General features: G+C 42.2%; 1 protein-coding gene across 3 annotated transcripts in view; it reads right to left on the bottom strand.

Moving 5' to 3' along the window:
* Nucleotides 1–24,633, bottom strand: part of LOC311283412 (uncharacterized protein) — a 96,190-nt gene that overhangs the window by 52,487 nt on the left and 19,070 nt on the right. For 2 of the 3 annotated variants that reach the window (XM_084397776.1, XM_084397777.1), the window contains exons 4-5: nucleotides 20,376–20,531; nucleotides 6,424–6,483 (exon numbers count right to left, since the gene is read on the bottom strand). In XM_084397776.1, coding sequence (XP_084253902.1) covers nucleotides 6,424–6,483; nucleotides 20,376–20,531 — 216 coding nt within the window. The remainder of the gene's footprint in view (nucleotides 1–6,423; nucleotides 6,484–20,375; nucleotides 20,532–24,633) is intronic. The other variant, XM_084397778.1, reaches the window with a different exon arrangement.

Below are 24,633 nucleotides of genomic sequence, written 5' to 3' on the forward strand. Positions count from 1 at the left end.
GATGAAACAAGTGAACAGCAAAGTATACTTTGGACTTTCAAAAATTTCAGTCCTATTTTACTCAACTTCACATGATTTCAAACCAACATGATCTAAAATATAAAAGTATAGAATAAATGCAGAACATCATTGGCCTTGGTGGGTAAAGAGTATGCAGCAGCAGGTCAGGCTGGTGCAGGTCTTCATACTATGTCCATCTTGCAAGCATATCAGGCTGATCTGCTTAGAGACTTGGATGAAAGCGAGGGGGTGGGCCCAGACGCTATTAAAGTACAGTGCCCGGGCAACAGATTTGTCTCTCCAGGCCACCAAGGATACAGCCAGAGTCATCTGTCGATCTTTAGCAGCCCTGGTGGCCACGGAGAGGTATCTTTGGTTAAATCTATCTGGGCCTTTTTGGCGACGCTGTCACTTTAGTCTTCAAGAGGTTTCAGGAGGCAAAGAAGAAAGCGGTGGCATTCCAGAGGTATCTCCCTCGCCAAGCTCAGTTCTCAGGGGCTGCTGGGAGGCAGCAGTCCCTGCTATCTACGAGCTTCTCGTATAGGATGCAGCAGAAACAGAGTGTCGCCTCCATAGCCCCAAACCCCCCTTATTTCCAAAAAGGCTTTGGCTAAGAGGTCTTGACGCATGTGGTGTCAGGACTCTGAGGGCAGGCCCCTCCGGGGTGAAGTGGCTTTTATATTCATCATCCGGTGCCTGCTTTTCCTGCCACCTCTGGTGCTTCAGGGGCACAGCGGTTTCCAGTGAGTTCAGGTCTCAGTGTCCGCCTGAAGATGTTGCGGCACTGGGAGACTCGCCCTCTTAGAGGAGGGCTTTAGAGAAGCCAGTTCAGTTGTTCCCTGCCGGTCTTCCACTTTAGGGTGCCAAGCTGACTACTCGAAGACAGTGCGTCCTGCAGACTATAGAAAGAGGCTACAGAATTTAGTTTGGTTCTCATCCGCCTCGGTTCAACAGGATCCTGCCCACAATGGTAGGTCCCAGGCAGGCTCTGGTAATGGAACAAGAAGTCATAGCTTTTTTGAGGAAGGTGCCCAAAGAATTTGTTCCTCCTCCCGGGGGAGAGTCCGGGTTCTACAGCTGGTACTTTATCGTTCCGAAAAAGGATGGGGGGTTACGTCCAATTCTAGATCTGTGTCAGCTGAATCGCATGTTGGAAACATTCAAGTTCAAGATGTTAACTAATCGTGACTCAAATCAGATCCAAGGACTGGTTTGTTATGATAGATCTCAAGGATGTATACTTACATCCATTCTTTCTTAACACATGAAGTTCCTCAGGAGCGCTTTTTGGAGGCAAAGCTTACCAGTATAGAGTTCGTCCTTTCTGTCTAGCATTGTCATGTAACTTCACGGAAAGCGTGGATGCAGCTCTGGCACCGTTGCGACTCCAGGGCATTCGCGTACTGACCTTTATCAATGATTGATTGATTCTGGCTCAATCAGAGCAAATCAATCAGTAGTCTGTCACCTGCTCATATTGAACCGATCCTTTCAGCCATAAACAAGATAAAGCTAGGCCACTGTCAAACAGTTTTAAAGACTGTTAGGTCTGATGGCAACTGCATCCAATGTGATATCTTTTGGCCTGCTAGACATTTGCAGTGGTGGCTCAGGACCAAGAGATTTTCCCCCGTGGGGCAACCCGTTTCGCATGATCAAGGTTACATGCAAGTGCCTTTGAACCTTGGTGATGTGGAAGAAGCTTTGGTTCTTGTCCCAGGGTTGCATGTTGGGGGTGCTTTTGACAGACGGGGAGACAAACACTTCTCGTGGCAAATACATTTTTAAAAATAAAGTTTTTCTGGTTTTGAAACATTTCCTTCAAGACCTCAAGGGCCAACGTGCTTGTCTGGACAGACAATACATCGGTGGTCACTTGCATAAATCATCAAGTGCTCGTGCCCCATTAGCAAATTGGCATACCAGATCCTCCTGTGGGCCCAGGGCAAGCTGCTCTCACTAAGGCTGGTGTACATCCATGAGAACCTGAATCAGGGAGCAGACATTCTGTGAAAGTAGGGGCTGAGGCCCGGGGAATGGAGACTCCACCCCGAGGTGGTGAAGATGGTGGAGGGAGTTTGGCCAGGCGGAAGTGGCCAAACTCCCTCACACATCCAGCCCTAACTAGGGTTGGATGCCATGGTGCAGACGTGGCCAAGGCTGCATCTTTACACCTTTCCCCCGATCTCACCTTTCTCCCGAGCTCCCGGGAGTTCCAGACAGGGTTCTAACAAATATGAGTAGCCTCTTTCTGTCCGGCCCGACTATGGTTTTTGGACCTGACTTCTTTCCTCAACGGCTCTCTGTGGGAGATTCCCATCAGGAGGGACCTTCTGTCTCAGGCATTGAGCACAAATTTAAGCCCCCGCCCAGAATTGTGGAAACTGTGGGTTTAGCCTCTGAGGGGGCCCATCTCTTAAACTCTGGTCTCTCAACAGAGGTTGTTAAGACCATACTTAAAGGAACACTCCACCATTTTTTGAAATAGGGCTTATTCACCTTCTTTCCTACATTTAGATAGGTGGGCAAATGCATTTTTGTCTCAGTGCATGCAATGTTTTAGTTTGACAAGGTCGGCGCGAGCTTAGCTTAGCTTAATGAATGGAATCCTTTGTTGCCAGCTAGCATGTCCTGAGTAAAAGTGATAAAAAATAAACAAAAATAAACACCTAATTTGTTGTGGCCTGCGTATTCACAACGAGTACAAATAGCGATGCAGATTAACACTAGGCGATTTCCTAGGCAGATATTGACTTGGGACTATATTAGGGGGAAGCACAGGCGAAGCACTGCTACTGGGCGCAGAGATAACACGCAACACATGAAATCCCAAGACTTCCGTCAACATACCGGCGTGAATAGTAGCTGGCTATTTTTCCTACAGTACATGAATGGCGATGAACATGGCTGATTTTGTGAGAGACGAAGAGGGTGACTTCTCAGACAGTCAAGATCCAGAACCATACCTCTATGAACCAGAGTTTTCAGAAGATGAGCTGCGTGCTTTGGAAATAGAACGACAGGAGGAGGAGGTGGCGATCGCTCAATAGCCTGAGGACGTGAGGATGAGAGTCAACACAAACTGGTGGTGTGAATGTGGGTAAAATGCCAATATATGCCGACTGAAATAGAGTGTCTGTGCTGTGGCGAGTGGGACAAGTTACTGCCATTGATGACCAGGCTCAACGCGTCAGATTAAAAAAACGCCCCACGCCGAATGGACCAAATGTATAGCGGTCCACAGAGTAAGTCATTATTTTAAACATGACGCATGTATAGATCGACCCATATTATACCTGTATTCACAAGTTGTGGGATTTCATGTGTTGCATGATATTTCTGCGCCCAAGTAGCAGTGCTTCGCCTGTGCTTCTCCCTAATGTAGTCCCAAGTTAATATCTGCCTAGGAAATCACCTAGTATTAATCTGCATCGCTATTTGTACTCGTTGTGAATACGCAGGCCACAAGAAGTAATTAAGTGGGGGGGGGGTATTTTTTTTATCACTTTTACTCAGGACATGCTAGCTGGCAAACAAAGGATTCCATTCATTAAGCTAAGCTAAGCTAGCGCCGACCCTGTCAAACTAAAACAATCCATGCACTGAGACAAAAATGCATTTCCCCACCTATCTAAATGTAGGAAAGAAGGTGAATAAGCCCTATTTAAAAAAAAAACGGTGGAGTGTTCCTTTAACTCTAGTTATCCCTCCACGAGGTCCACCTTTGAACCTACTGACTGTTGCAGAGAAATTTCTAACCTTGATAAGGTTTTTTTTTTTTTTTTTTTTTTTTTGGGTTATTACGTCTCTAAAGAGAGTAGGGCCCTGTCCCAAATGGCACCCTAAACACTCGCTGTCTTCCTACGAGCCTGCACTTTCGTGATGTAACGCCACTTTGACTGTCGGGAAGAAGTCTGCTGCGGAGCTCGCATCAGTGCAGCATCGAGGGTGCATATCCACCGCAAATTGTCATATCCACCGCATATCCACCGCTTGGTAGCACCCCTCTGAAACCTAAAATGACATATGAGGCACCCTACGGTCTCATGGACTTTTGTAAGTCCAGAAAACCGAAAGTGCATATGAAGTGTGCCATTTGGGACAGGGCCTAGGAGACCTTCAGGACCTGTCATTTGCCCCTTCGTGTTTGGAGTTTGCACCTGGCATGGTGAAAGCTTTTCTATTAGTGATGTGACTGAAGTCAAATACTATGTTCGGAAGGGAAATTACGCATTCTACGGAACCTCTAAAGGGAGGAAAAAATATATTGCAATGATTTGCGTTCTCTTGCAATTATATAGTTGGGTAATTATATTGTATATAATTTGCAGATACCAGGGAGCTGCTATTAATATGCAGGGTATTTAAATCGCTTTTAAATGTGCACTCACTTTTCACTTTCACTTTCAAATTCGCCATCACATAAACTCTGTGTATAGGGAGCGGCGGTATTTACCACACATTTTACAAGATAAGATATTTGTCAATTACGGTCAGGATCTGTTGCGCACCAAATCCTCAGACATCGTCTTGTCAGTCATCTTTCCTTAACATTTTCATGTAATAAGTGAAATCTGATGTACTTGTGATGTAACTGACTACTGCACCAAACCTCACCATTGTCCCTTTAGGGGCTTCATAGAATGCAATACTCATTTTCTGATTTTTTTTTATTTTTTATTATTATTATTATTCTGTTGTTCTCATTGTCTTACATCGAATCTCTTCCGAATTCGGATTTAGGCTTTGGGCACATCCTTATTTTCTACACCCAAGACTGGGGTACGTGCCTAAGGTCCCCACTAATGTGGTGCGATCTACAGTGTTGCTGGTCTTTTGCCCTCCTCCCTTTTGGACGCTAGACCAGGAGAAGCCAAACTTGCCCAGTCAGGGCATTGGATGTGTATGTCCAAAAAGCTGCCCTGTGGCAAAAGTATGATCAATTGTTCATATGCTTCGGGTCACCTAGACAATAAACCACAGCAACCAAGCGAAGGAAGAGCACGTGGATAATCGAGGCCATTTCTCTTGCATAAGAGAAGACAAACTTCTTAGGTGAAGTAGACAAACTTCACCTAAGGCTGTCAGAGCTCATTCAACTAGAAGTATGGTGGCTTCCAAAGCCTTGTTGTCAGGGATATCCCTAAAAGTTTGTTATGCGGTGGGCTGGTCCTCTCCGCAAACATTTGTGAGGTTCTATGACCTGGACTTGGACTCCAGACCTAGACTTGGACACCAGGTCCTGGGTGCTCATGTCCTAGGTTGTGCTCGCCAGAATTTGCATGATTGCTAATCCTTGAATGTGTAAACACATAATAACATCACAAATGTGGAAAAAAACAGTACAGCAATCAATAATATTACACATGTCTGACATTTCTGTAAGATTGTCATACTCACTAACATGAAACACTATCTTTCTGAAGTGCTGTAAAAACACATCAGAAATGAGCTATATGGGCAATTTAAGGGTTTCTCTGTTGGCCGTGTTGTGTTGTCTCTCGCTGAGTGTGTATTAATGAGCTTTTCCCTTCATCAATGACACTCAGGGTCGTGCCGCTGACGGCAAAGTTCACAGCCCTGTTTACAGCTCAGGTGAGAGATGCTCGGGGAAGAGGTGTCACCTCTACGATAATTAAAAAACCCAAGCATTCACTGAGGGGGCTGTCCTTCAAACGCCTGCATGCGGTTCTGGGAGAAGACTGTTTCTATTCTCTGCCAGGAAATGGTTTGAGAAATGTGCAAAATTGCCTGAAATAGAACTCAATCCTCTCCTCCAAACACTGTGTGGTATGGTTTATCGATTTATGATAATAGCAGTTTGTGCAGCGTTATATAAAACACAGCATGATGCAATACGATGTAACAACCACATTTGAAGATTCTACATACATCTACTGTTTATAGTGTTCGTCATTTGTATTGTACTGTGGGATAAAAGTGTCTACTAAAAATAATTAATATTATGGAGCTGTCTAAATAAATACATAAACATATATGGTCATGGCGGACTAGATCTGCTACACTGCTTCTGCTTTTGTTGGGCTTGCTACTGCCAATAGATACACAGACACGATAAGGTGAGCATTTAAGATTTGCTGCTGCTGCTGCTGAATAAATAGACATACAAATATCTAAAAGCAGATCTATACAGATGGATCTGAGTGAGAGCTTCAGAGTAACAATGACCAGCTTACAACGAACACTGAACCCGACTATTCAAATGTTGAGAAAATAATCTCATTGGCTGTAGAATTAGCAGAAGCCAATCAGCTTGTGCCATGTGGTATTAGTGTGATTGTTTGCAAATTGCATGCAAATGACCTATCAGCCTGTGCCATCTAGAGTTTATGACTGAACTAGATGTACATTTTATATTTATTATACTATTTTGTTTTTTAAAGATGGAAGAGATTGACATACCATAACTGAAGATGCTGTGATACTCCTAGTGTCTTCCTCAGGTCCATCCTGTTCATCACTCTGTACAACACATAAAAACACAGTTAACTCAGAATTTTTTTTTACTGTAACTAAGAATCAATTTAATATTTTTAAAGGGGCCAGCACATTTATTTTTTCGTTTGATTCTAATCATATAGATGTACAGTACTTTGTGCCATACAGTAATGTCCATTTAGTGCATCTATTGAAAGAAAACTGTAAGAAATGACTCATGAAATATTCATGATTATGACATCAAAACCATGAGCTCATATGACCATCCACATTTACATTTTAAAGATACAGTGGCAAAAACAGTCTGTTTGACTGTAAAGATCAGGGTGGAAAATAGTTTATTTCCAACATTATGTGGAATTAAGTGGACTTCAGGCTGGAAAATGGAAAAGATAATTCCATGCTTATACAACTTATATGATGCCACTCAAGTGCTCATCTTTCTGTGTCTCATTATGTGCTGCCTCCTGATGTTATGATGGACATTCAGACACTACAGGAAATGTGTTAAATGGCAGATGAGCAGTCACAGGAGAATAGTGGAAACAAGGGATTTCACTCTCTTAAACACACGAATACGTTTCTTTATTCAGTATTCAATATTATGTTCAATATCACACTATGACAAAGACTTGAACATTTATGTTTGTTAGTAAAATAATACTATTTTGCTATTGTACATACTCAATGTTAGAGATTTAAACAAAAACCATAGTACTAATTGTTAATAGTTAAAATATGACTAACCACATGTTTTCTGTTTACAACAATTGTTCCAAACATTTTAGTTTGAATGTAAGTACATAGTAGTTAAATAGACACCTAATATAAAGTTTTTATTTATACATTTCACATCCATTCATACCACCATTTCCTATAGAATGTAAGAGAATTAGATCAACAGAATAATAAATAATGTGCATATACCCATGAACAAAATGGCCATATTTTAGCACAAAGTCTTTCTCTCTTTTTCCACACAAACAAACAGTCTATCTCTTTTTCTCCTGTCAAACAGCAGTGAAATGTGGGGTTCTGACAGCTAGAAAGTCCTGCAGTTTCACACCGCTGTACTGTCAGGCAGAAGAGACCTCACTGAATTTAAAACAGACTCCACTTCATTTGAGAAAAAAAATGGTAAAAGTGAAAGCAATGTCTCTTTCAATATTTATATATATATATATTTTTTTATGTTTATCTTAATTTAGTTTGGATGAGGTCTGCACTTTTAAAAAAGGATAGTTCTGTCATGAAAACTCTGAGTGTTTGGTATGGTGATGGATATGACAGTCTTGATATGTTTGGTCTTGGTAGAATAGATCTGCTACGCTGCTGCTGCTGCTGCTGTTCCCTTTCGAGGGAACTCGCGCTGCGTCGGTGGCGCTTTGGGAATGCCCCTGCGTGAATGCGTCTGAAGCACATGTGTCAACTAGTCCAATGGCGAGACGGGCCGAGATGAGCATCACGGGCGGGTGACGTCATGACCAGGAAAGGATAAAAGCACATCCGGACTGACCGGCGCTAGCTTCTGTGCCTCAGCAAGCGCTCTGTGGTACAAACTGTCTTATTTATTGTTGTCTGTCACGATATATACAGCTCAATCTAAGATATTATGGCGTCCAAACAGTCTTACAAGTTGTGTGTTTCTCCTTGTCCTCATTACATCACAGGTGGAGATACACACAAACTTTGTGTGATGTGTTTGGGAGTGGGGCATGCTCTGTCAGCCCGAGGGGGCTGATTGTGAGCATTGTGAGAGGCTGCCGCTTCGCACACTCCGCTCTCGCTTGTCACTCTTCGAGGAGGGTGTTCAAGTGAGCGCTCCCTGCGGCTCGGGCCCCACTGCTGCCGAGGCAGCACGGAAGCTCTTGACGTGGGGATCGCAAATGGATCTCACGGCGGGGTTTGACATGGGCCCCGCCCTTTCTCAGCCTTTACCCGTGGGATCCAGTGCTCTCTCTCCGGAGTTGGAAGCCCGCCCCGCAGTTCCTTCCGATCCGGAAGAGGCACAGGTGCTTCAGCTGTCTAGTTCTAAGGGACTAGATGTGCTGAGCATCGAAATGGGGGAAAAAGAAACGCCAGCTTCTTCCCCAGCGTATGAGGAGCTGGTGGAGGTAAGTTGAACAGCCACTAGCCAGTTATTTATCCTCGGCATTGGCATCGTCCCTGAAGTACCCTATGCTGCCCACAAAGCCGTTAAAAACACCATCTATGTTAGTGGGTAAAGCATATACGTCGGGCAACCAATCTTTCTCTTCGAGCCACGAAAGAGACCGCTCGTGCTATTGGGCGGTCTATGGCATCTTTGGTTAAATTTATCAGATGGGATTCAGTGACAATGAGGGCCATGCTCTCTCCTGTTTGTGACGCTTCGATCCTCACAGTTGTAAAAGAGATAAAGCTAGGCCAGTCACTCACTGTCAAACAGTTTCAAAGACTGTTGGGCCTGATGGCAGCAGCATCCAACATTATTCCGTTCGGCCTGCTGTACATAAGGCCCCTACAGTGGTGGCTCAAGACCAAGGGGTTTTCCCCGAGGGGGAACCCACTCCGTATTATCAAGATAACACGGCGGTGTCTCCGTGCCTTGGTTATATGGAGAAAACCTTGGTTTCTATCCCAGGGTCCAGTGTTAGGAGCTCTTTGCCATCGAGTTTCACTCTCGACAGATGCTTCTCTCACAGGCTGGGGAGCGGTAATGGAAAGCCGCTCAGCTCAGGGTCTATGGAGGAGTCATCATCTTTCGTGGCACATAAACTGCCTGGAGATGATGGCCGTCTTCAATGCGTTGAGACATTTCCTTCCAGACCTGAGGGGCCATCACGTGCTTGTTCGCACAGACAACACGTCAGTGGTCTCCTATATAAATCATCAGGGGGGTCTGCGTTCACACCCACTATGCAAACTGCCGCACCAGATTCTCTTGTGGTCCCTTGGGAAGTTACTCTCCCTGAGAGCAATTTAAATTCCGGGACTGAAAATTACAATTGATTACAATTACATTGAAATATTACATTGAATATAGGAGCAGACTTCCTGTCGAGGCAGGGGCTGAGGCCCGGAGAATGGAGGCTCCACACCAAGGTGGTGGAGCACATTTGGGGAGTTTATGGCAAGGCACAGGTGGATCTGTTTGGGTCTCAGAATATGACACACTGTCCACTTGGGTTCTCTCTCATGCATCCAGCCCCACTGGGACTGGACACATTTCCCCCGATTGCTCTGGAGAAGGTTCGCCAGGACGGAGTGAGTGGCTTGTTGGTAGCTCCGTACTGGCCAAGCAGAGTGTAGTTTTTGGACCTAGTATCCCTTCTCGAAGGCTCTCCCCTGGAGCTGCCGGTCAGGAGGGACCTTCTATCTCAGGCGGGGAGAGCAATCCTTCATCCCCACCCAGAAACATTCAACCTGTGGGTCTGGCCTCTGATGGGGCCTGACTCATAGGCTATGGTCTCTCAACTGAGGTTGTAGAGACCATACTTAACTCCAGAGCTCCGTACACAAGGAAGCTATACGCCCTGAAATGGAGATTGTTTACTTCTTGGTGTAATCTAAGACAATGGGATCCAGTTAATTGCACTGTTAGTTCAATACTTGAGTTCCTGCAAGATCGTTTTGATTCAGGGTTATCTCCTTCCACACTGAAAGTTTATGTTGCTGCCATTGCTGCCTACCATGCCCCTCTGGGAGGTTTATCTGTTGGAAGAGAACCTCTTGTTATACGTTTCCTTCGTGGCACCCTGAGGTGACGACTGGCGTGGCGACTGTAACCCTAGTTCCCTGAGTAGGGAACGAGACGCTGCATCACTTTACCATACTTCCTACATCCCAGTGATCGACTTGCTTCGGCCTTATCGAAGCTAGCGCCGGTCAGACCGGATGTGCTTTTATCCTTTCCTGGTCATGACTTCACCCGCCCGTGACGCTCATTCTCGCCAGTGGACTAGTTGACACGTGCTTCAGACGCAATCACGCAGGGGCGTTCCCAAAGCGTCATCGACACAGCATCTCGTAACGTTACAGTCGTAACCTGAAACGTTATTGCTGCTGCTGCAGATCAAGTAAGGGACTTGGTACTGCCAATACATACATGAGACATTACTGTGAGCAACTAAGTAACATGCTGCTGCTGTACCATTTATCATACGTGAATTACCCATAGCAGATCTATACAGGTGGAGATGGGGTAGGTGGAGGGTTTCTGAAAGCGCATTGCAACTGCTACGGCAAATGCTGACCAGTGTTTAAAGGTTGAGAAGCGAGCTCATTGGCCACTGATCCAGCAGGAACCAATCAGCTGTGCCCTATTGAAAATGATGTGACTGCATGCAGATTGAGTTAAGGACCAATCAGCCTGAGCCATCTAGATTGTCATGACAGAACTTTGAATTTCTGACTCTAAATTCTGATTGGATGAGCCCAACTCAATGTCATGAGAAAACATAGCTATTTTACGAATATGCAAGTTCATACAAGTTCATATGATGTGATTCAAATGAAAATGTACGATTTGAATAAATTAAGTATGAAGCTTCATGCCCAACTCCATCCCTAAACCTGCTCCCCAGTGGGGTGAGAGCAAATCATATGAAAAGTGCACAAATGGGGATGTACAAATTCATATGAAGATGCAACAAATCAAAATAGATAGAAATTGTTGTGAGAATGTGTTAGATGAACCACATTCGAATTTACTGTAAAATGTCAATAAACACACTTGTGACCATACATACATTAATACACCTAAATACTACATTGCTTAGTAATCATTAACATATAGTGCATCCGTAAAGTATTCACAGCGCTTAATATTTTTTTACATTTTGTTATGTTACAGCCTTATTCCGAAATGGACTAAATGCATTATTTTCCTCAAAATTCTACAAACAATACCCCAAAATGACAACGTGACATAAGTTTGTTTGAAATCTTTGCAAATGTATAAAAAAAAAAATTTAAATGAAAAAAAAATATGCGAAAAATCACATGTACACAACTATTCACCGCCTTTGCCATGACACTCAAGATTGAGCTCAGGTGCATCCTGTTTCCACTGACCATCCTTTAGATGTTTCTACAACTGTGGTAAATTCAGTTTATTGGATGTCAGAGCACAAACCAAGCCGTGAAGTACAAGGAATTGTCTGTAGACCTCCGAGACAGGATTGTATCGAGGCACAGATCTGGGGAAGGGTACAGAAAAAATTCTGCAACATTTAAGGTCCCAATGAGCACAGTGGCCTCCAACATCCGTAAATGGAAGAAGTTTGGAACCACTACGCCTCTTCCTAGAGCTGGCCGCCCAGCCAAACTGAGCAACCGGGGGAGAAGTCAGGGAGGTGACCAAGAACCCGATGGTCACTCTGACAGAGCTCCAGTGTTTCTTTGTTGAGAGAAGAGAACCTTCCAGAAGAACAACCATCTCTGCAGCACTCCACCAATCAGGCCTGTATGGTAGAGTGGCCTGACGGAAGCCACTCCTCAGTAAAAGGCACATGACAGCCCGCCTGGAGTTTGCCAAAAGGCACCTGAAGAACTCTCAGACCATGAGAAACAAAATTCTCTGGTCTGATGAAACAAAGATTGAACTCTTTGGCCTGAATGGCAAGTGTCATGTCTGGAAGAAACCAGGGACAGCTCATCACCTGGCCAATACCATCCCTACAGTGAAGCATGGTGGTGGCAGCATCATTCTGTGGGGATGTTCAGGATTCTTCAGGATCGAGGGAAAGATGAATGCAGCAATGTACAGAAACATCCTTGATGAAAACCCGCTCCAGAGCTCTCTGGACTTCGGACTGGGGCGACGGTTCATTTTCCAACAGGACAAGGGGTGGGTACGGGACAACTCTGTGAATGTCCTTCAGTGGCCCAGCCAAAGCCCAGACTTCAACCCGATTGAACATCTCTGGAGAGATCTGAAAATAGCTGTGCACCAATGCTCCCCATCCAACCTGATGGAGCGATTGAGAGATTCTGCAAACAACATTGGGAGAAACTGCCCAAAAATAGGTGTGCTAAGCGTATCATACTCAAAAAGACTTGAGGCTGTAATTGGCGCCAAAGGTGCTTCAACAAAGTATTGAGCAAAGGCTGTGAATACTTATGTACATGTGATTTCGTTTTCGTTTTTTTTATTTTTAATAAATTTGCAAAGATTTCAAACAAGCTTCTTTCATGTTGTCATTATGGGGTATTGTTTGTAGAATTTTGAGGAAAATAATGAATTTAATCCATTTTGGAATAAGGCTCTAACATAACAAAATGTGGAAAAAGTGAAGCGCTGTGAATACTTTTCGGATGCACTGTAAACTCAGCTTTTACAGAAAACATGAGACAGTTTTTATTTTGACGATAGAAAAACAATGATAGAGATTGATAATGATAGATATTCTCATTACTGAGAATAGAACATGTATTTGTTTTATGTTATGAATTGCGCTGTTTTGGGCATCCGTTTCCATATATCTGTGTAGACTATGTTTTAGGCAGGCCTAAGAATGCAGTGTCAATGTCAACAGACAAAATATAAAACTGGTTCTTATTTTGGCTTTTGAACTGTATGCACATATAATACAAGGTGTCTTACCTTGTACAGTGTTTCTATAGCATATGATTAATATGTCTTCAGGCATGAACAAAAAGAAAAGTAATTCCATGATTAAAAGCCCAAAGCTAAACATGGGAATAGTACATTTTTATTCATAATCTATGAGATTTAGCGGGCCATTTGCATATCTAAATGATTTACATATGGTACAGAGACCCTCTAGTCATAAATAATTTAATATCACAACATTTCCTGAAGGAGTAGCTCGTCAGGGCCACATTAAACTTTAATTACTCTGTTAAAATCACAGTTATGATTCAATAACTTGCTCGGAAAACTAAATGTACCTCAACAGATTACTGAGATGGAAATAATAGCAGTGGACAAAAACAGACAGAGGAAGGGGGAGGGAGAAAGATGGGAGGATGGATAGAAGGGAAGCCAATGAAGGGATATGCATATGTGTGTGTGTGTGTGTGTGTGTGTGTGTGTGTGTGTGTGTGTGTGTGTGTGTGTGTGTGTGTGTGTGTGTGTGTGTGTGTGTGTGTGTGTGTGTGTGTGTGTGTGTGTGTGTGTGTGTGTGACCTGGTAACCCTACATTATGGGGTCAAAATTTCCCCATAAAGATGGCAATATCCAAAATCCTTGTGGTCTCCATGAGGAAAATAGCTTATAAATCATACTAGCTGGCAGCTGCTGTTTTTTTATGAAAATCTAAAAATGCAGAAAGTTTTGTGTGATGGGAAAATTTAGGGGTAGGTTTAGGGGATAGAACATACAGCTGGTACAGAATTACAATCATTATGCCTATGGAATGCCCCCATTTAACATGAAAACCCAACAATTCCTCAAGTATTACCAAACACGAACAAGGAATTACTAATTATGCAAAAGTTTTATTACAATATGCTAAAGTGAACAGCATGATAACTCCCTAGTAATGACTGAAGACATTGTAAGTGTTTGAGGTTTTCATAAGGTTTTAGATAGTAAAGACTCAAGTGTTACTACATCCTTCTAAAGGAATTACTGGCCATTTGGAACAGTATCCTAAAGTGAAGATCATGGTAACCCACTAGTAATGACTAAAGTGTTACAAAATCCGCCAGAAGCAATTACTATACAAAAACCTCAAAAGTTTACAATGACTTAAGTCATTACTAGAGGGTTATAATGCTTTTCACTTTCACAGTCATTACTAGTGGGTTACCAAGATCTTCACTTTCGAATTAATAATACATTATGGCCCATCCTCGATCTAAGACTGCTGAACCACGCCCTCATGAAACGGCCATTCAAAATCTTAACCATGAAACAAATCCTCACACAATCCCATGTGCCCATGGAGATTGTTTTTAATCAGTGGATCTGAAGGGTGCATAGTTTAATATCCAGATAGCCCCTCATCACAGACCATTCTTGAGATTCGTATTTAAAGGTGCTCTAAGCGATGTCACACATTTTTTAGACCAAAACATTTTTGTCACATACAGCAAACATCTCCTCACTATCTGCTAGCTGCCTGTCCCCTGAACACACTGTAAAAAACACGGTCTCTGTAGACAGCCCAGGCTCCACAAACGGCAAGAAAAACAAACTGGCCCAGCCTGGACCACGAAACATAACAAACAGTGTTCCAGCCAATAACCGACAAGAATGATTTGGGGGTGGGGGGTTAGTGCGCGTGCACATGAAGGGGGGTGTGGGGAGTGGAGGAGAGAGAAGCATGAAGAGGGAAGTTAGCTAGAGGAGAGATGTCCTAGACAACGACAACGACTAACGTTAAAAATGTATATTCTTTTGATATGGCCGACACACGACCAAAGAGACGACGTTCTGATGAACAAATAGCAAAGAAGAGGGGAAAAGGAGAAGGAACGTGCAAAGTCCCGAATTTACATCGGAAAAGCGTTCAAAAGGGTGGCGAGAACTCCGCCGGCAGAAGGGCTTCCAATCCGACATTCAGGTGGCTCTGTTTTTGCTGGACAGGTGGGTAAATCCAGTTTGGTTTTTCTAAATGGTTCATGACTGTTTCAGGAAGCACGGGAGGGAGGGGGGGGGGTTCAGGATGAGGAGGAGGGAGGGTTGAGCTAGCCTCCATTTTGTTTGACAATACTTTGAACGTCAACAATAAGTGGCTTCACCCACCGTCGCTTAGAGCACCTTTAAAGGAATGGCTTTCCAGTTTACCATTCTACCATTTGGACTGTCAGTGGCACCCCACACTTTCACAAAATGCATGGATGTATCCCCTGAGATGGAAGGGAACTGAACTAATATGGCATCCTGAACTACCTCAACGAGAGGCTTATTACACTGCAAACTGTGGATGCACACACCCGGAACAGTGGGCAGCCATTTTTGCTGGGGAGCGATTGGGGGTCAAGTGCCTTGCTCAAGGGCACCTCAGTCATTTCCTGCTGGTATTGAGAATCGAACCTGCAAACTTTGGGTCACCAGTCTGACTCTCTAACCATTAGGCCACGACTGACTGTGTCCATCCCACGGCTATGTCAAGGCTCTGGAACCCTGGAGGGCTCTGCAATTGTACCATTTGGGAGTAGATTTAGGGCTGGTTTCCAGGAGGAAAGTTTTCACAACAGAGAGCTGAACACGCCTCGCCCCCATATGGTTCTGACTTGGGACCTGTCCACCGTCCTGAGGGCACTTCGAGGCTCTCGTTAAGGTCCTTGGATCGGAGCTTCCATACCTGGGCCAGGCTTTCAGGGCCTTACAGTCTTACAGGCTTACAGTCCTGTGCTAATAACACGCAATGTCTACTGACACAATGTCGAGTGAACCGTTATTGAGAGGGAACGTTTCGGTTACTAACCTTGGTCTATCTCCATCTATCTCAGGGAACCAAGGTTATGGTAAATCATTTGTAAACACAGAGTTAATAATAGTGTCGTTGGTTTTACAGTATCATTGCGAGCCTGGGCCAGATTCTGAAAATGTGGACGATCAAGTCGATCAAGCAAAACCAACTTTGTGGACACGACTTGAGCAGAATGTTTCACTGTGGTAAGTATATAGCCAGTGTTGTACTCTCTCAGATTCAGGAAACTGTGCTCTGTAAAATGCGCTGTGCACAAGGAAACTTTTGAGTTTTACAACTCAGGAACAGCGTTATAAATAAATCTTATCCACTGATTCATAAGTGCATTCATTTCATAGGGCCAAAGAAAGGGGTTTTGCTTTTGCATCCAAACAAACAGCATTTCCACGACATGGTGATAACGCTACAATTGACTGAAGCCTCGTATTCACTCTTTAGGTATGCCTTTGGGCCGGTATTATGCTAATCTTTCACATTGTGATGTAGACGTTTGAGGAAGTAATATCTGGACTTTGATCAAGGCAGGTCTGGAGCAGTGTTAGATTAAATAAATCTCTTTGTGGGGTATTATGAGCTTTGTAACTTTGCAAACATGCACTAACAGATACATTACACAATAGAAAAAAAAAAAAAAAAAAAAAAAAAAAACATCATATGACCCCTTTAATGTGAATTAAATGAACATGGGACAAATATAAAATAATTCCCAGTCCTTTCAGTGAGCGATGACAATAACTTATATAATGATTTATTTCCATCCTTTAGGTTCCATCCAGTTCATTTTCTTAGTGTAAACAATTAAGTAATAATTAATAAAGTGTCTAAGCTGGTAGAAGTAAATAAAAAATAAATAAAGTTACAGATTTAAAAACATGAGTACTATGACCAGGCCAACTACCCATTTTATGAACTCTGATATATTATCAATCAAGAGGTTCCACTGAAGAAGACTTCTTGAAATAAACCATAACTATTTAGAAAATTAAATACATCAAGCTCAGAAATTCTACCCTGAACAATACCATTACCAGGCGAGCGTCACGTGAAAACAAAATAACATCCCCAAAGCATCTGAGAGCGATAATCAGGTCCCCAAAATGCAATGTGATTCATCTTATACTAATTAAAAAGCTTGCACAGCAACATTAACATATTAATTGAGGTTCGAGCATAGGGCTGTTATGATGAGGAAATTCAAATGAGTCTTTCAAGAACAGAGTAGAAATTGCGGTAACAGAGGGGTGAAGATAACACACACACACACTCCTCTTGTACAAATGGCCTTATCTCCAACAGAAGCTCATATGTGTGTGATCTGACATGCCACCCACTTCTATTATCAGACGGCATTTAGAAATGAAAAACCCATTTACTCCCATTTACATCCCGTCTGCCTGTGAGAGAAAGATCTCTTGCCCCACACTGTTCCCCGGCATTGTCAAAGTGAGAAAGGCATGCAAGGTCAGTGGAATTACCCGAAAACCTCTCAATACACTTGTTCAAAGAGGCGAGCAACAACGGCTTCCTGGCTAGTCATTTAAGTAGGGCCATTTTCTAATTTGGTAATGTGTTATCTCTTACATATTATGTGTATTGAAGGTGGCATGGCAAAACACAGATGTTTTAGTGAAGAGAAAAATACTTGGCTCTAGCTGACACCAACAGTTTCATGGAGTCGCAGGTTTAGGCCGTTGATCTGAAATGGTAAAAAAAAAAAAACTACCTTCTTTCTACTAGGAGTGGCTGTGAGGTCAGGCTTTGATAAGCATGAAATCACAGGATAAAAGAAGAATATATGTTGTTTCAGCCTAGATTACTACCATGGCGGTCATAATATTGTCTTTCAGCAGGATGTTAGTGGGGATGTCATCGTATTACAAGATGTTTTCCTATGTAAAGCCAGCTATTGTTACGAGATGCTAGTGGCTGTAATAATCGCACGGCACAGGAAATACAATAACAAAGTCTTCACTTGGAAAATACAAGAATCAAACACATTGACCAAAACCACTTCCAACAAAAACGAGACTGAACAATGAACAGAGGAAACTAAGGGCTTAAATACACAGAACAAAATAAACAACAGGTGAACATAATCCAATCAGACCCCATAGAAATTAACTAGCAAACAGAATTCAGGCGAAGCAGAACAGGGAACAGAATAAAGACGAAACCAAAACAGAACGAGACCGGTATACAGCAATACACTAAGAAAATACAATTAGAAGACAAAAAATATATAATCACAGATTGTACGATGTGATCTTAAAGAGATAGACTATATAAAGTGTGATAAAATGTATAAGGCGCCGTTAATGAGTCCCATTAATCTACTTCATGATATTTCATATAATATTGATATAATATATCAAAAACATTATGTACATTAACAATGATTTGGGACAAATATGATGTGATTATGCGAGTTATGCTCTGTGGCACTGCAAGATTTTGAACAGTGTGTGTGGTGTGTGTGTACACTCATAGAAAACTGCTTCCGAAACCCATCAGTCATCGAATGCGGGCAGCCGAAGTATATATTGGGCTTAAGATTCACTGCAAAAATTATACTTCGGCCGCCCGCGTTCCATGACTGTAAAGTATACCCAGGCCTTTAGCCTCCGATGAAATCTCCCAAAACTCCCACAATGTGACTGCTCTTATGGCTAGCATGCACTGAAAAACTAATATGACTGATGGATTTCGGAAACAGGTTTTTATGAGTGTACTGACACACACCACACACTGTTCGCTTAAAAATTCACCGTCACTGAATGGGTCGACCTAGACGATCAAAGACTCAAGATTTTGCCCTACGACAATAAAAATAAATAAAAAATACCTTGGCAACTAACTGAAATAAAATACAAATAAATACGAAAAAAAAAACAATAAAAAAATGACAAAAGCAAAATTACTAAACTGTAAACTAAAATTAAAATGAAAACTAATAATGTAAAAATAAAAGCATATAATTTAATAATATTTAGTAATAAATAAGTCATACATTTTTGCAATTTAGTAAGTAGTTTTGTAAATTTAGTAGTATAATTTTGTAAAAAAAAAAAAATATATATATATATATATATATATATGTATATATAATACTAAAATAATGATATACATTAAGCTACATGCTATCCAAAGAGCTGAACTTAACTTGAACCCAGAAGATTCCTTCAAGCTTGTCCCCTAATGAGAGTATATGACACCACAGAAGACAACAAACAAACAAACCATGCTTTAAGCTGTGTGTCAACCCAGCACCATGGGATCAACCCAAATCAAGAGGTCTAAAAACGTGCTAAGATCTGACACAGGAGGGCAGGTCGGGCTGACCTCATCAGTAGGGTTACCATTCTCACTGTACGGTTAAGGCATTCACGGAGCCAGGGCAAGCAGGAGCCTCTAAGAGGATTACAAAAGACAAGCTGAGAAAACATGATGAGCCAAGGCCAGAGATGCACTTGAGTATGTAATGATGAGCGTATGCTGATTGATCAAATAAAACACTGACACTGAAGAGAACTAGATTTTTTGATTTTCTGAAGAATATGTGCTTACGCATTAAAAACTCACCACCAGAATTTAATTTTGTGGGTGATTGCCACTTTTCCAGGGAGTTACAAGGGTGTGAGAGGTTGCTAGGAGGTTGTTAGGATGTTGCTAAGATTTGGGATTTTTGCGTTCCAGCATTTGTTTTTAAACTATTAGTGCCTGCGTGTGAGAGAGAGCTAATGCAGATGTATTAGGAGGTTATGTTTTGCTATTGGCCCTCAGCATATATAGTATATATACAGTATATATATATATATATATATATATAAATCAGCTTTCTTAAGTTCAAAATCACTTTCATTGGTGCTGCTTTTTGTTTTGCATGTAGTAAAGCATAAAGTTTGGAGATACCTGATGAATTATTATAATAAAAATAAGTTAATATCGCCAAATTGTCAAAAATACAGTCAAGCATATTTTTATTTTGCATATCCACAAGTAAAGCTGATGGTGTTTCTGATCAAAAGAGATCACGAAGATGAAACTGGTAATGCTAATTCTAATAGCGGGAGACACGAGCAACGGGAGTTAGATCAGTCAGAGTCAGAAATCAATGTAATGGAAAAGTCGTCAGTGAGACAAAACACTGATCAACTGACCGTAGCTATATATAATACGTGACAGAATAATACACTAAGGCTGTGGTCAGGGCCGTGCAGAAACTTGAGAACGATGCTCTTACAGTTGTCTGTCACCGTTTAGTGATGTCATTGTATACAAACTTAAGTTGTATTGTCAGTGTTGGTCACACTTTTAATTGCTGTTTTTGATCCGCCAATTATTCATTAACAAATTAGGCATTGGTTGTTAGTGTGAAGCAATTTGGATAGTAGAGCTAATTATTAATAAATAAAACTGTGTGTGTGTGTGTGTGTGTGTGTGTGTGTATGTGTGTGTGTGTGTGTGTGTATGTGTGTGTGTGTGTGTGTGTGTGTGTGTGTGTGTGTGTGTGTGTGTGTGTGTAGTGCTAACTTTATATGAGATGGCCATTTCGCTGATCAGAGATAGGGTGTCACTGCTGCTGAGTTCAGTGCCATCACTGGGACTCGCATTGCGACTGGAATCGGTGTGCACCAAGTCCTCATGCTTCACAGAAAAATCTATGTCCTCCACCTGGTCTGATGAGACCTGAAATACACACATACACATTCAAAATGTCAGCAACAACATTGAAACTATGTCACTAAATTAATAAAATCTGAATTAGTGGTTCATGTCTGTTCAGGCCCGTTCACACCAAGAACAACAACAATAAAGATAAGAATAAGGATAACTATATTAGCGTCCAAATCAGCAGACAATATTGTTCTGTGTATTGTAAGTGTGCACTGAAATGTGGTCGTCTGCAGCTTTAAATGCTTGAGCTCTTTTAACCAGGGTGGATTCTGAATGGCTGATTGTGTTGTCATTCATTAGCTAGAAAAGAAATAGCTCTGAAAGTGATTCTGATGATATTGTATCTCTATGACGCTACCGTTATAGTTGTGGCACAAGTCAGCATAAAATGAAAATTCACCTATTTTCTAAATGCATGTTATAAATCTTATTGGGGAGGATTCATCTATGTATATTTTCAGTTTTATTTTCAGTTTTTTTATACCTTGAATATTTACATATTTAATGGAATTTTGCAGTGTTTATTATAAATGATTCATTGGGAAATCAATCCTAAATGTACAAAATCAAGTACCACCCAACATTTTTTCTCTTTCGAGAAACTGTTTTACTTGAAAATACATTACAATAGAGAGTAAAAGATGACTGCAATTTCCATTTCATGCCAACTTTAATCAAAATGTCATGACTCGACCTTCCACTTTTCCATGGTAAAGTATGCAGGACTTCGCCAATCATGTAGTGTGCTTAAACCCTGCCTCTCCACAATCGACTGCAAGCACGCATTCATTTTTGAGTGCAAAGCCCCCATCTCAAAACCAAGAAGCGGTGGATAGAACCATAGAATGGATAGTCCCCGCCCTACATTTTTTTCTTTTTTAATAATCCGTAACACTCTGTTTACGTCTCAATATAGAAGAAAAGATCTGTCTCTCATCGTGAAAAGTCTAAAAGAGCAAAATGTATTGATGACTTGTCCAATAAAATGCTCTCTAGAATGAGAACTACCTTTCCTCTTAAATTATTAAAACCACCTATCACTGATTAGCAAGCGGTAACTCATGGTTAATCAAATCACCACTGGTATAATTTTGGTTTCTCTAACGCAACACGTTTCCTTTCCCAACCACAAATTGTAACATTTAAAATGAAATACTTTCAGATATGTCAGCAGCACTATGAAAGATTTACAAAATCCAGTATCTCAGCATTTTAAGCATAATCACAACACTTCAGTGTTACACGTTAGTAGGAGATGGTGTGAAAGACATACTAATACTTCTATATTTCAAATCCCTTGGGAATTGTTAGGCTGCATTAATTGCAGTAGGTTAACCGGAACTGGGAACACTTCCCATAACATCTGATGTACTTGTTGCATTGTAAGAGGAATGGCTCCTATACATTTATCTGTCTGTCTTATTCTTATCCCGAGGTTACCATAGTCAGCCAGATCCGGTCAGTATCCAGGCCAGATGGTGGACCTGCACCTAGAAATGACCACAACAGCTCTGAATGTCAGCGGAGACCATGACAACTAGACAAACCCTAGAGACAGATCCCCTGTCATCCCCTAGCTCAATCAAAGGAAATGGCGGTTCATGATCGAGATGTTGTGTCCTGCTCAGAAAGAGTCGATCCGTTCAGCCATAAGCAGGATCAAGCTAGGCCAAGCCATCACTGTGAAACAGATTCAGAGACTGTTGGGACTCATGGCAGCTGGATCCAACATAACTCTTTTGGCCTTCTGTAGATGAGACCATTACAGTGGTGGCTCAAGACCAAGGGGATTTCCCCGAAGGGCAACCCATTTCACATCATCAGGGGTTGCGCGCAGATGTCTTTGTACCCTAGTGATGTGAAAGAAGCTTGGTTCTTGTCCCAGGGACCCGTGTCTTTTCGTTCAGAGTGCTTACGACAGACTCTTCCCTCACGGGCTGGGGAACGATCCTAGACTGATGCTGAACTTGTGGTCTGTGGAGAAGTCATCAACTTTCATAGCACACAAATTGCCTGGAGATGATGGCTGTATTTCTGGCATTGAAATACTTCCTCCCCGATCTCAGAGGCTACCATGTGCTTGTCCAGACAGGCAAAACATCTGTAGTCTTGCACATAAATCATCAGTGGTGTCTGCAGTCACACCCTCTTTGCAGACTGGCACACCAGATCCTGGGCAATCTGCTCTGTGTAAGACAGTTTACATCCCTGTGTGCCTGAATCAGGGAGCGGACATCATGTCGAGGCAGGGGCTGAGACACAGGGAATAAAGACTCCACCCTGAGATGGTGGAGATGATTTGGGGAAGGTTCGGCACAGAAAGGGATCTGTTCGCATCAGTGGAAACAACGCACTGCACTGGCTGCTTTGGTTCTCCCTCATGCATTCAGCTCCGCAGGGGGTTGGATGCTCTGGTACATACGTGACCGAAGCTGCATCTGTACACATTTCTAAAGAGAGTTTGCCAGGACGGGTTCGTCTACTGGCATTAGCCCCGTTCTGGCTGAGCCGAGTATGGTTCTCAGACCTGGTGTCTCTCCTCTACTGGCTCTCCTTGGGAGATTCCCATCAGAGAAGAACTCCTTTCCTAGTTATGGAAACTGTGGGTTTGACCCCTGAGGGGGACCAACTCGTGTACTCTGGTCTCTCGACTGAGGTCGTTGAGACCATCTTAAACCCTAGAGCTCCCTCCACGAGGAGACTTTACGCCCTGAAGTGGACAGTCTTCACTTCATCGCGCAGAGAACACTGCTTGGACCCTATAAACTGCCCAGTTGGTTCAGTGTTGAAGTTCTTACGGGACTGTTTTTCTGCTGGACTGTCCCCCTCCACTCTGAAGGTGTATGTGGTGGCCATTGCGGCTTACCATGAACCTTCGGGTGATGAATCGTTCGGGAGAAAGCAGCTGGTGTCTTGTTTCCTACGTGGTGCTATGAGGCTAAGGCCTGCAAATCATGCAAGGGTTCCAATCGAAAGGAAACATCTCGGTTACAACTGTAAGAAGGGAACAAGATGCTGCTTTGACTTGCCATACTTCCTGCATGCCTGTGAGACACTTCAGCCAATCAAAAAGTTGATGATTGGTCCGGGTATACTTTATATATTCCTGGTTACAACCTTCCACCAATGAGTGATTACACGTGCTTCAGACGCAATCACGAGAGACATTCCCATAGCATCATCATCATCATCATCATCATCAGATGCATTATCTCGTTCCAGTCTCAGGGAACCAGGATTACAGTCAAGATGTTATTTCTCTCACTTCATTGTTTCCATCACAAAAAAAAAAAAAAATTGCGAGCACAAAGTTTCTTGGGAAAACGTAAAAGTTTTGTAAGAAAAGGCAAAAGCATTGAAATTTGTCCTCCCATTTTTTTTTTTTTTTTTTTTTTACCATTACCATGTCCCTATAGTTGCTCCGTAAACCTAAGATAATAAACTTGTATTAAAATAATTCAAAATACCGTTGAATTATACAGCTTAGGCGCTTACTTTGAATTATCAGCTTAGGTGTTAACGGTTCAAATTTATATATTCAAACAAGAATAGTACAAAAACAGTGTGATTGCTCAACACATCAACACAGTCCCTCAAGATAAAACACACTTCAGCGATCAATTTCAATAAAACATGTAATCTTTCAGCTCTCCATGAAGTCTCTTAAAATTCCCTTATGTGAAGCTATTTATCATATAAAACAATTCTTTTGCAGACATAACGCGACTTACATCTGTTTGTGCCATGGAAAAGAATGAAAAGACTTGCATTACTTGTTGCATGCAATTAAAGCCCAACAAAAAGACACAGGAAACAGTTTAATATCTCATAGAGACTGTAATTACCCGGTGAGAGTCCCATGGGACCTCATTACTGAAACACTCTCATCACACAAACCGTTTTTAAAAACACTCTCCTCCACCAGTAAAGCACACACTCAAGCCAATAAAAGAGACACATCAATCAGTTTAGTTCAGGTAATTACTCTTGAGAAACACTGCCGCATCTTTACATAATAATGCCACATATTTAAACAATTTACACTATAAACAGCCTAACCCTCTCACTGACAGCAATCAGAATAAAGTTGATTGATAATTACATTTAAAGTAAC

This window comes from Rutilus rutilus (assembly GCF_951802725.1).
Source record: "Rutilus rutilus genome assembly, chromosome: 23".
Classification (NCBI taxonomy): Eukaryota; Metazoa; Chordata; class Actinopteri; order Cypriniformes; family Leuciscidae; genus Rutilus; species Rutilus rutilus.